The 12318-nt window shown below is 55.7% G+C and overlaps 1 protein-coding gene across 4 annotated transcripts in view; it reads left to right on the forward strand.

Annotated features, from left to right (window-relative positions):
• The window catches only part of PTP4A3 (protein tyrosine phosphatase 4A3), a 157431-nt gene extending 151907 nt beyond the window's left edge, over positions 1-5524 (forward strand). For all 4 annotated transcript variants that reach the window (XM_074986592.1, XM_074986594.1, XM_074986593.1 and 1 more), the window contains exons 4-6: positions 646-776; positions 3236-3310; positions 5108-5524. In XM_074986592.1, coding sequence (XP_074842693.1) covers positions 646-776; positions 3236-3310; positions 5108-5225 — 324 coding nt within the window. In that variant the 3' untranslated portion in view covers positions 5226-5524. The remainder of the gene's footprint in view (positions 1-645; positions 777-3235; positions 3311-5107) is intronic.
• The last annotated feature ends 6794 nt before the right edge of the window (positions 5525-12318 follow it).

Below are 12318 nucleotides of genomic sequence, written 5' to 3' on the forward strand. Positions count from 1 at the left end.
TGTAGTTTAACTTACTCAGAAACTCAGGCCCCCAGCCCTCCTAACCTTGTTTGCCGCGTGTGGCTGTTACTGTGAAACATGTACAGCAAGTTGCCCAAGGGTCTTGAAGCATGTAAATCTGAGCCTCACAGCCCACCCCCCACCCCCCGCCCCGTAAGGCTAGAAGTAATGGCATCTAGCTCAGAGCCAGCCCTTCTCTTGGTAGATCTCCATGCGCTTTACCAGCAAGCTTGGTATCACTATTGCTGGGGAAACTGAGTCACAGAGGTGATTCTCCCAAGGCCACCCAGCAGGCCCGGGGCAGAGCTTGGAATGGAACTCTGTTCTCTTGACACTGAGCCCAGTCCTTTGACCACTAGGTCACACTGTCTCATAGCAATCCACAGGAACATGTCCGTCATTGGGCTGAGTGAATGGTATCATGCAGATGTGAAGCATCTCTGATGGGAACGGCTCCATTCTCGGGCTCATGGGGCTACGTCTGTTGTGCTTTAGAAATACAGCCCTGGTGAAAGGGGAGTTTGCTGGGATGAGGGCAGGGGAGGGAGCTTCTAAGTTCCTTTCTCCCCTTCGTGTTTGTATTATTTTGACTTTATGTATCTGCCATTAACTGTGCCCCCTCCCCCGCCCCACACCTTCTCTTAGGACTGGCCATTTGATGATGGTGCTCCTCCCCCCAGCAAAATCGTGGAGGACTGGTTCAACTTGCTGAAGACGAAGTTCTGCGAAGACCCCGGCTGCTGCGTGGCGGTTCATTGTGTGGCTGGGCTGGGCCGGTAAGTGAGGGCACAGAAGAAGCTGGGGGCAGCCGTGGAAGTAGGTCTCAGGCAGGACTACTAGATTTAAATACTGCGTTAAAGGGACACATCTCCTTCCGTTTCAGGTGGCTGCTAAGTCCGCGGTAGCTTACTGAGCTGCGGGGAGGTGAATTCCTTTTCCCAGCTCTTCCTTTGTGCAGGGAGCAGGATTGTGTGGGACTCCCCTTGTCAGGGCCCCTGTCTTCTGTGGGAGAGGGGCAGGTTTTCATATAGGAGCACAGGAAGGCGGGGGTGAACCTTTTAACGGGAAAACGGGATTGTAGAAGCTCTGAGGCTGGAGGAGAAGCCAGGCCAGGTTAGAAAGACGAGCTGAGGGGAGCCAGATCTTTTGTTGGGGGGCGGGGGGGTCAGAAGACAGTTGGGCCAAGCACAAATGAGAAGCAAAAAATAAAATAGAATCACCCTCGTGTGTTCCCAAGTGAGGAGAAAAAACTCTTACCGGTGTGCCCCCCACTGAGAAGCGGGGGAATTAAAACTCATCTCACTCCTCTCGAGCTCCAGCACCCAGGGAGAAGGCTGCAGCAAGGCTCAGGGCTTGCCCATGGGGCCAAATTAACACTTCTGGGGGCTAGTAGATTTTGTAGGTGTCCCTGCCTCCCCCCCCAGGCAGGGAGGGTGGGAATGCAGGGTCCAGGCAGAAGAGTGTGCAGGGTCTGGAAGGAAGGGAGGGAGGATGTTGAAGGGGATGAAGGATGGGTGCACCTGCCTGGCACAGGCCAGTGGTGGGTAGCACAGGTGTCTTTGCAGAGCTCTGCTTGCTCCCATGGTCCGGGAATCACAGCCAATGACAGTGATGTGGGGGTGGGGCTGGCACAGAGAATTACCCCTCCCCCCACCAGCTTGTCCCCTCCCCACACACGGCGGGGCGCGCTGACACTGGCACTCTGCGGGGCTCTGTGACGGGAGGACTAGCACTGGCACCCTGTGTGGAGGGGGCAGTGTGTGTGGAGGGAGATCCCTGCGCCGCAGGGTCCCGATCAAGGCAGGGCAAGATCCAGCCAGCAGGCTCTGCCTGGCACGGGGGAGGAAGCTGTAGGGAATCGCTCCCTGCAGGCACCGCCCTCTGCGACTCTCATTGCCCAGGAATTGCAGCCAATGGGGTTGAGGGTGCTGGTGCAGAGAACTACCCCCACCAGCACCACTATGGCCATGCTAAAGAGAGTGGTGACCTTGCACCTTTCCCTGTACCGAGTGGTGTGACCTGTCATTCCCTTGCAGTGATGCACAAGGAGGGCTTGTCAGTCTTACCTGCTGGGGAGTGAATCTCTCTTTCGGCTTTTAAAAAAAAACAAACCTAGCAGAATTCCACCCACCAGTTGTCGCACGCTTGTCAGCAACAGCTTCTCCAACAGGCTTGGCATCCTGTGTCATTCGCATACCGGGTTGTTGCAGGGACATCGGTTGTGTTGTCTGTCGTGTCAGCAAGTCTTGTAATATCTCCCCCCGCAATCCAGACACTTGTTATCTCATCCATTGTGGTCTGATTTCTTTTTTTGTTTTGTTTTTACTAATCTCACTGCTGGTTAAAAACAAGAAGTCCCGTGGCACCTTCTAGATGAACAGATTTTTTTTGAGCCATAAGCTTTCGTGGGCAAAGACCTGCTTTGTCAGATGCATCTGATGAAGCAGGTCTTTGCCCACGGATGCTTATGCTCCAAAATATGTTAGTCTGTGAGGTGCCACAGGACTTCTCGTTGTTTTTGCAGATACAGACTAACACAGCCACCCCTCTGATACTTAGCACTGCCAATTTTTTTGCCCAATTTCTCTGCAAACAAAGCTGTGTTTATCAGGAGAGCAGCAGAGCAGACCGGCCTCTCCTTTATCCTCACTGTAGCAGGGGTATCATTTCTAAAGGGATGGATAATCTGCACCTCAGAGATCCAACCTCAGGTTAATGTTTGTGGCCAGCGTTCCCTGTAAGCTGAGCATTTGGGCGGCCATCGGGAGAGAGTCAGCTGCCACCCAGCTGATTGGCAGAGTACCCACAGCATGTGTTTCCATTGTTGCTGCGGGTCTGCACGTGCCTGGATGCACATAATAAAATGTATTCCACCAGTAGATGGAAAAAATTAGAGGGAGCATCATCTGTGGCCAGATGTCAATGTCTGAAAAGGGGAGTTACGCTGCTGGGAAAAGGCAGCAAAGATGTGATTATAACGGTGCCGCTGGGCTCTGTTCCGGGAATGTGCGGTAGATGATGCTGGATTCAGGAGTCTGTGTGAGCTCCGTGTGCTGTGCCACCTGAGATGCTGGTGATTTTGAGCCTGTGTTCATGATGGAGTAGGACTTTTGATGTGATTACAGCAGGTGTGGAAAGAGTCAAGAGTCTGGCTGGGTTTTGGTAGAGGCTTTTACCACTGCTGGCGTTTTTTTGATGACAGCAGGAAGTGACTCCTCTCCGAATTGCTTTGCAGAGCTCCCGTTCTCGTGGCACTGGCTCTGATCGAGAGTGGGATGAAGTATGAAGATGCCATTCAGTTCATCAGACAGTAAGTGCCCTGTAATCAACCCCTTCTTGGTGTGCCAAGCGGCAGATCGACCATGGGTAATATCCAGAGTGACGTGGTGCTCTTGCTGGTCCTGGGAATAAATCCCCGGTGCTTACGACAGAGGCAGGTGCTGCTTCAGGGCTGCAGAACGTGCACTCTGGAGATGGACTTGTGTCCGCCGCGGAATTGGGCGGAAGCAGGTGAAACAGCCTTAAGAGACTTGTTTTATCCTCCCCCAAACAGACAGGAGACAGAGAACGAGCCTCATGCCCCTGTTGGCTCCTGACCACTCTCTGCAGCCTGTCATGCTCTCTCCCTCACCAGCTGCCCTGTGTTTCATGGGTCCGTGTGTGTGGATCTGGAGCCAGAGCTGAGCAGCCCCGGCCTGCCTTTTGTACTGCCCGTCCTCAGTTATTGATTCCCCAGCTTGGTTGGTGGTCGTGGGCCCGAGGGACCAGGGAGTAATTCATCTGCTAAACTCCTAGTGACCTTTATTTTGGAGCCCTGAGCACTTCATTAGCAGAGCTAGAATCCCCCAGGCAAAGGGCTGATCCTTCACGTCAGCTGCATTGACTTGGCAAATGAAACAAAGACTGCAGAGGTCCCCGGCAGTGACGTAACTGGGTCACTCTAAAACGAAAGGGGGAAGGAAAGAGATGAGTGGGTAAGTTGGTTTGTAGACCAAGAGACGTCTTAATCAGAAGGCAGGCATGGAAACTGGTGCGTGTCACACACTGCATGTGTGTGAGAGAGAGAAACTTTTTTTAACGATGACTTTTCCAAGGAGGGGCTGGTGGGAAGGATCTCTGAGGGGTCTCTGGTGCTCTTGGACCCTGCCAACTCCTGTAGAAGGATCTCTTAGCTGCTCTGTAGGATTATGGCCCTCTGGCTGTGTACGTCAGCTGGGCTAGAGCAGACAGTCTGTTGCTGAGCTGGTCCTTGCTCTGATCCACTGTTTCTATAGTCGTCTCCAATCCCACTCTGATGTTCGCAGTACGTTGCACTCCATGCCCTGCAGCTGCCATGTACCACTGCAAATATGGGGCTTGTTCTCTCTTTCCCCTTTCTCTGGCCCCAGCCATGACCTTAGGAGGGAGATAGGTTTGCCATGAACAGCAGGCATGTCCATCTCTGTCCATGGGCTGAGCCACAGTTCCTGCCCCAGCAAGGGAGTCTTCAGATATTTCCGCTCAGGAGCCATCCTCCAGCACAATCCATTTCCACTGGAATGGGTTTATTGCGTGTGTAGGACCAAACAGTTCAAAATGGGAGGAGTAAATCTGGGACTAGGAACAGCAGAGCCGGTTAATGGCGCTAAACCCAACCCCATGTTCTCTGTAGTCTGTTGTCAGTATCAGTCCCGGAGCCGTGCCCGCGGGGTAATCCACAGCTGACTAGCCCCCACCTGCAAGGGCTCTGTTCAGCCTGAAGGTTTCTCTGCTTTACTTCACTTCACCGCGGGAGTTTGCTGCATCCCGCATTTCTCGACTCCCTGGGTAACAGCGTTACCGCTGGGGCAGGCGCACGGGCCTGCTGTGGTCTGTGCTGGAGTCACTGCGCCCCTGAGCGCGAGAGAAAGGAAGGGGGAGAAATGCAGCATGTTGGAACAAGTCCCCTTGCTGCACTAATTGAGCAGTGGCCTCTCTGGCTCTGAACTCTCCACTGTTGAGGTCTGTCATGGCTCCACTAGAGCTGCTTGGGCCCTGTCAGCCTTCCAGGGCCGTACTTCATGGGCGCTGAGAGAGGAGCGTGCAGGGCAGGTTCTGGGGAGCGCTGACGGGTTTCTCTGTGTTCCAGGAAGCGCAGAGGAGCCATCAACAGCAAGCAACTCCTGTACTTGGAAAAATACCGGCCGAAGCAGAGACTCCGATTCAAGGACCGTCACAACCGCAAGAATAAATGCTGCACCATGTAACCTCAGCGACCTCTCGCCAAAGCACATGCGCAGACACGCGGGCACACAGGATTGGACAGTGGTGTGGCAGGGAGCTCAGTGGCACTGACCTTCCCTTGTCCATGGGGCATGCTCTCTTTAAAGGACTGCTGCAGCCTGGGCCAGCTAAGGCCTAGGAAGGACGACGGCTGGACAGCTGTCTCCTTACAGGCAACGAATTCGTTCCACTCCCAAAAATCTCCCTTCCCCCTCTTCACCCTTGCCCCAGGGGAAGAGCTGAATTCTGTGCCCCAAGAAAGAAAACCGTTGTTAACACTGAACCCAGCTGCAGGCATTCTGTCCATGCTGCGCTAGCCAGGGATGGGTGCGGGGAGGGACCAGTGCTGAGAACTTGCCTAGTGCCTGGCCTGGCACAGCCGCAGTCTGGCGCTGTGATGGACGCGCTTCGAGCCAGCCCCTCCCTTGCTTTTCTTTAGGGCGGCAGTGTTACGTGAGCCAGCAGGGCCAGTGGGGGCATGGGCAAGTGGCTGTATTTCCCTAAGGGGGGTCCGTGGAGTTGGCTCCAGTCAGCCCTTTCGGAGCAGGGTGTTGTTAAGGGAAGAGACAATACGGCACGTCTGCTGCTCCATGACGGAGTTCCAGCCAGGTGCTGAACGTCCCGTTCCCGCCGCGGGAGCTTACCTCTCGGACAGAGAACTCCATTCAGGTTTCAAGGGCTCTCTTCCCTCTCCCATCTACCTCCTCCTTTGCCTGAAAAGATCCCAGCTCTAGAGCACCTTTCCTCCCTCTGAAAGCAAGTGGTCTTGGTGGGGAGAGACGCGCTTGGGTTGAGGAGGGTGCGCAGCCAGGGCCAGCAGAGGATGTCCCAGCTGGAAGAGTGGCTGAGAAGGTGCAACACAAGCCACCTGTCGGACAGCGGCATCCCAAAGAATATTCCCAGACTACGAGCAGACGGGTGTGGCCGGGGCTGAGGGGGCGAGGAGAGGCACCCAGACAGCCTGACGTCACAGAGGCAGGTTGCGTGAGGGAACTGGGAGCAGGCGAAGTTTTAGCTTCGTTCTTGGATCAAAGGGTTTCCCCTCTGGTTCAGCATTGGTGTAAAGGGCCAGGATCTGCTTGTTCTGCCCTGATAGCTGCCGTCTGGTTGGAAGTCTGAGCAGCCTCCTATGTCAAGTGAACCCTGGGGGATCACAAGGGCAGGTGGCGGTATTTCTCTTGACGTTTGTTATCCTTTCCCCTCTGGCTGGGGCTGATCTCCCCCTTGGCACAGCAGCTGCTGGAGCAGCTTCCTGGTCAGGTAGCCAGCCCTCTGCAGATGTCTGCGGCGACGCTGCCCTAGGGAGGACATCATGCAAGGGGCTGAGAGAGGTTGGGAGCTGCTGCTGTAACCCTCAGCCCCCCCGGCAGGTAGGGAGAAGGGCAGAGCTCCGCTCGTTTGGCACACGTTTAACTAAGTGTGATCCACAGGGAAGGCAGTCACCTCGGACACAGGAGGAGGCCAGCCTGGCACGTCGATGTAGGAGCAACTTTAGGAGACCCCCAGTTGAGTTAGACCTGCCTGGAACTTGCAGCGTAATGGGGGCAGGGGGTTGGGGCTCTGCAGAAAGGCGTCACTGTTCTGTCTTACTCTTTATCCTGCCTTCCCTGGAGTCCATGGGAGACCTGCCACTCGCTCTCCTCCTGGCCTGCAGCCGTCTGTCATGTGTCCCTTCCCTAGAGCGCCGCCCACCCGTGTCCTGTCCCCTCAGACCTCTTGTGAAATGCACAAGCTTTAAGCGCTGGGAAGGAGGTGTTTTAAGTTGCTGCTTGTCTGACCATGGGAACAAGGACAGGCTTGTGGCTTGGTGTGACGAAGGGCTGGTGGGCAGAGCATGTGGCAAGTGCCCGGAATCCCAGCTCCACTGTGCACCCCCCTGTGGCTCGTGTCACGTGGGCGACTGTCCTAAAAGAGACGAGGGCACAGGGGACTGTCTGTCAAGCGCCGATCAGCTGTCAAGTGTTAGCAGAGGACTGCATGGTATGGTCCTCCTGGCAGCTCCCCGGCTGCCTGCAGTAAAGCTGCTGGGGATGTGGGTTTGGAGAGGGGCTCGGGAAGGCTGGTGCCTTGCATGCAGGTCCTTGAGGGTAGGGAGGCCAGGGCTGTTTTTCCAGCGGCATGCACCAGAGCTACATTCCGCCACCTTTTTTCCTGGCGGCGTTTTTACAAGGCACTGCCATGGCTGCAGCTCCCAGCCTGCAGGGGAAAGAGCAGGACTCAATTTAATTGGTTTAACGGCCAGCTGGACCACTAAACCAATTATGTGGACTTCTGCTCTTTCAGGGCGCAGGTCAGGGAGGTGCTGCTGCAGCTGTACATGGGGGGAGGAGCGCAGCTGGTGAAAGGCAAATCCTCAGTTTGGGGGGTGGGCAGCTGGGGAGGATTAAGCCTGGGGTGGGGCCGTGGGAGGGAGGCGAGGGGTTAAGCCTGGCGGTGGGGCGGGTCCGTGGGAGGGAGAAGGATTAAGCCTGTGGTGGGCACAGGGGGGAGGTGCAGTTGAGTTGAGCTGGGGCCAAGTGGCTGTGTGGGGTGCATTGAGCTGGGGCAAGGGTGGGGGTTTGAGCCAGGGCCGCACAGCCACATGGGGGGCTGAGCCAGAGAAGCGATGGGGGGCGGTGTTGAGCTGGGGCCACTCAGCTGTGCAGGGGGTTGAGCCAGGGGAGGGGTGGAGCGGGGGAGGTTTGTGGCTGTGGGAGGGGAGCTGGAGGGGGTTGTGGCTTGAGGTTGGGCACCGTTTTGTGTAGAAAAGAAGACACCGATGGGGGGGAATTAAGAAGCTCTTCCTCCAAATGTGTGTTCCTAAGGGCTACCTGGGGGCGTGGGGCTGTGCCTACAGAAAGGGGGAGGTTCCCTGTGGGCAGCCAGCTCTGTGGAAGGGCCAGGCCAGGTAGGCACCTCCCAACGGATGCTGCTGGCCCCCAGGCTGAGGGAGAGCAACTTGTAGAGTCGTGGAGTCTTCCCTCCCCTTCTGTGCCAGGGAGAAGAGGGCCACATGCTGCTTGTCCCTGGTGAGGTCTGGCGTGGCCTGTGGTGTGGCTCCTCCCTGTGGCTGTGTGTTTCTCTGAGCCCAGAACAAGGAGCTCGTCTCAGAAGTCACCCAGTACTGGCTGGCTCTGGGGCCGCGGATGTCTCTGAAGGAATTTCAGCAGCACTTGTGAGCGAGGCAGCCCCGGGGAAGGGAAGGGAAGGGAAGGGAAGGAATGGCTGTTCCAGGCTTCGCCCTGAGCTGGCCAGACCTACCATATCTCCCAGCTGCCCCCGTCACGCCGAGATCCAGGAACTGGGGGTTGTTTAAAACAGAGGAAGGGCAGTCGCCTTCAGAACATACCAGTGGCCACACGGGGTCAGAGCAAAGGTCCATTGAGCCCAGTGTCCTGTCTTCCAACTGTGGCTACTGTCAGGTGCCCCGGAGGGAGTGAACACAACAGGGATTCATTGAGTGGTCCTTCCCCGTCACGCGTTCCCAGCTTCCCACAGACGGGGTCAGGACACCGTCCCTGCTCATCTTGGCTAATGGCCATGGAGGGACCTGTTCTCCCTGAATTGATCTAGCTGTTTTGAACCCTGTTAAAGTCCTGGTGTTCACACCCTCTCTAGTTGGGAGTTCCACAGGTTAATGGTGTCCTTCCGTTTTGCTGGATGAGCCTGCTGTAGGAGGCGTGTTTGTGGGGTGGGTGGTGCAGTGGCACCATCCAGGGCATCTCTGGGTGGCTACTGTATGTCCTGTGTTGTGAGGCTTCCCTTTCAGGTGGGCCGCCAGCGAACCTAGCGATTAGCTGTGCTCCACCCCATGGCTCACCTGAGTCCCTGTCTGAGCATGCCCAGCTCTGCAGAGGCTGCTTTGTGCAGCCTAGGATGCTCCCGGTGGCACAAGGCCATGTGATGAGGCAGATGGCGGATTTCCTCCCTCCCCACTGGAGTTGTGGCTGGTGACACAGCGAGCATCAAGTGCTGAGACGTTCCCAGAACAGCTGGGAGAACGTCGTCCCCCAGCAGCAGCTTGTGTTTGCCGGTTGCTTTTGTGCTCTTTGGTCTCCAACGCTTGTTCCGCGGCTCCTCCGAGGACTCAGGCTGGCTCTTCAGGAATGGCCAAGGCCGCTGCATGGAGCTGGAGACCATCCCATGCTTCAAAGGCAAAGCCAGCTGATGTGCTGGGACTTCCATCTGGACTCTGCTCTTAAATGGCCCTGGCCTGGGTGCTGTCAATGTGCTGCTTCCTCCCCACAGGGGATGCTTCCTTCCTTCATAATGATGAAGTGGCTTTTCTTCTCAAGCCAGGGCTTGGCAGTGGCCAGTGATCCCTCTTCCCCGCCCCCCCCCCCAATCCTTGGGCGGAATAAAATTGTATGTGCACCAAGGCATGTGCAGATCTGCACCACCCTAAAAACAGGCTGCCAACTATGGGTGCCCTGCTACCTAGCTGGGCAGCTCCTGAATCTCTCCTGGGCGGCCGCCCACGTGCTCAGCTTGCAAGGTACAGTCACCAACTTCCTCACGACACCTCTGTTGCCTTTGAGGAGTGTGGGTCCCACAGCAAATTTCTCAGTAACGTCCCCAGCAGCAGGATTTGACCCCTTACGCATCATCACTCTGACAGGAGAGGCGGGTGGGGAGGGTAAATGGGTGAACTGTTGCTGTGTGCTTCCCAGTTATCAGCTCATACATCTGCTGGGCATCTTTGCAAGCAGGTGCGTCCTTGTCAGGCCTTTGCAGAGTGGTGAGCCGGGCAGTTCATCTGCCCTATCCCTGTCCACGTGCAGCTGGGAGTGAAGAGGCTGCCCTCCACCCAGGCTAGAAAGAGGTGCGGCTTGTGCTGATGTCCGAAAAATCCCAAGCAAAACCATGTGTGTGGGGCGCCCCTTTGTGGGGCTCCCCACTCCCTCTTCTCGCAGGCGGAGGTGGGATGCCTGGCTTTGGAATCTGCCTGGAAGTGCATCACGCCAGCAGCAGCCTTTGACCCTGCACACACCCTCCCCCAAGTGAGATCCTTAATGCAAGCAGAGCATGCGGTGACACTTACTTCCTACACACCACTGTGCCTGTTTGCGGAGCACCATCCGACGTGATGAGCTATTTACAACATCCATCCCAATAAGCTTTTCAAAATGTCGTTTTCTTGCAAGGGCAGAGGAAATGAACTGATATTTGCCTGGCTCAAATCCTCTGGCTTGTCCTCTCCTCAGCTCCATTTCCAAGCTGCAGGGCACAGCAGCTCATCTCTCGAGGAACAGGGGCTGGAAATCCCCGCAAAAGGAAAGAAGACTATAAACTTCCCCCTCCAGAGCAGAACACAAAAGGAATGATGATCACTGAGCCTCAGCCCATTGTAAAACCTGCTCTCTGGGGAACCACACCAAGTTACTCATGCTTGAGGATCATGGAGCATTCCTCTGCTGTGCTGGACAAACACAAGGCCAGGAGCAGAAAGGACGCAGCCTCCGCCTCATTTGTGAGGGTGACGCAGCGGGGTGTGATCTTTATTTCATATCCTGTGGGGATTCCAAACACTGATTTTTATCTCCTCCTTTGCAATCATAGAAACAGGGCAGCACCCATGGAGTGAAAGGCCCCTTACGACCAGCCATGCTGTGTCATCCTGAGGCCCTCCCCATTTTTTAGGTGGCCAATTCAAGGTGACAAAAGGGCCTTGGCTTCTCAAAGGTGCGGAGCATCCACCCTTAAGAGATCAGGCGCTGTTTAAAATCTCTCATTCTGAGCCCCTAAAAATAGACACTCACCCACCACTCATGCAAATGATGGTAGCTGACCGTCAGCCCAGTGCAAAACCAACCAGCTCTATCGCATCTGCTCTCCCAAACCAGGCTTTACAGATTCTCCCAGGTATCTGCAAAACAACCACGGTAGCTCTGAGGAATTCGTGCTGCCAAACTCATTTGAGAACCACTTCTAGCACTGCCTCTCATCTCCCCCAAATGCCGCAACCTGAGAAGCTGAGAGCCACGTCATGGGGGTCACGTGCAGGCTGAGCCCACAGGGTTGGTTAATAGTTTTATTCTTTCGGCTGGGGCCGTGCCCTGTGCTGGTGACCTCAGGTGTGCACTACGCTGGGGGCCATGGGGCTGCAGCCCAGCAAGGCTCACCTACTGGGATTCAGGGCTTCCTCAGGAGCAGGGCTGAAGTCCAAGCCCCATTGTCCCCTTCTCCTCCCATTGGGTCAAAAGCCTGGGCCCTGGCCCCCAGCAGGTGTGCCCTAAGCTATCAAACTTCTGAAGTTTGTTGCATGTGGCTCAAAGAGCCAGTAACTTTGGCCGCCTGGACAGAGTGTAAGAGCTCTCACACCAGCCCTGTCTTTGGTGTGTTACCAGTGTCCTATGTGAAAAGGGGATGGATGCACTTCTCCACACAATGGAGCTCCTTAAATGTCCACAGCAACACCCATAGTAGTTCTCCAGTGTTGTGAAATTTCAGAGTCCTGGGTGCAGACCTCCCCAGCTTGCTTTAATCTGATATTAGCAGGTGCCCTACAAATCCAACTGGGCCAGAAGAGGAGAGCAGTGTGTCTGAGGGTTCGGCTTCATGTCTGGGGGGGATCAGTGCTGTTGCACTCGCTCTGCCAGAGTTTGGTTTGGCACATCTGGGAGGGAGGCGCTAAATCGAACTCCCAGGGCACCCCCATTGGCACCGGTACTCCCAGAGCTCCTCACTCCTGTCGACCTGCAGTGGAGATGACACGGAACCCAACTTAAGGCCCTTCGACTCCAGCTATGTCACTAATGCAGCTGGAGTTGCGTACCTTAATTGGACCTTCCTCTTTAGTGGAGACCTGCCCTAAGTATGGGATCAGGTAGATATGGGACTGACCTGCTGCAGTCATAGACTGGAGGTGGATGAGTGGGTGGGGTTTAGCTGATGCAGCTGGATGCTCCTGTCCACCCTGACTTTCTCCAGTAGAGTTTATTTGCAAGGATTAAGAAAAGGCACTCAGTCACCCCTGGGGATTTGCACAGTTGTGGCATTTCTATGTCCTGTACCACATCCTAGGAGTAAGTGCACCTCCACCCAACACATCCCCTGCTCTTCCTGGGATGCCTACCCAGCTCCCATGAGCTCCCTATC

The sequence above is a fragment of the Carettochelys insculpta genome, chromosome 2 (genome assembly GCF_033958435.1).
Source record: "Carettochelys insculpta isolate YL-2023 chromosome 2, ASM3395843v1, whole genome shotgun sequence".
NCBI lineage: Eukaryota > Metazoa > Chordata > Testudines > Carettochelyidae > Carettochelys > Carettochelys insculpta.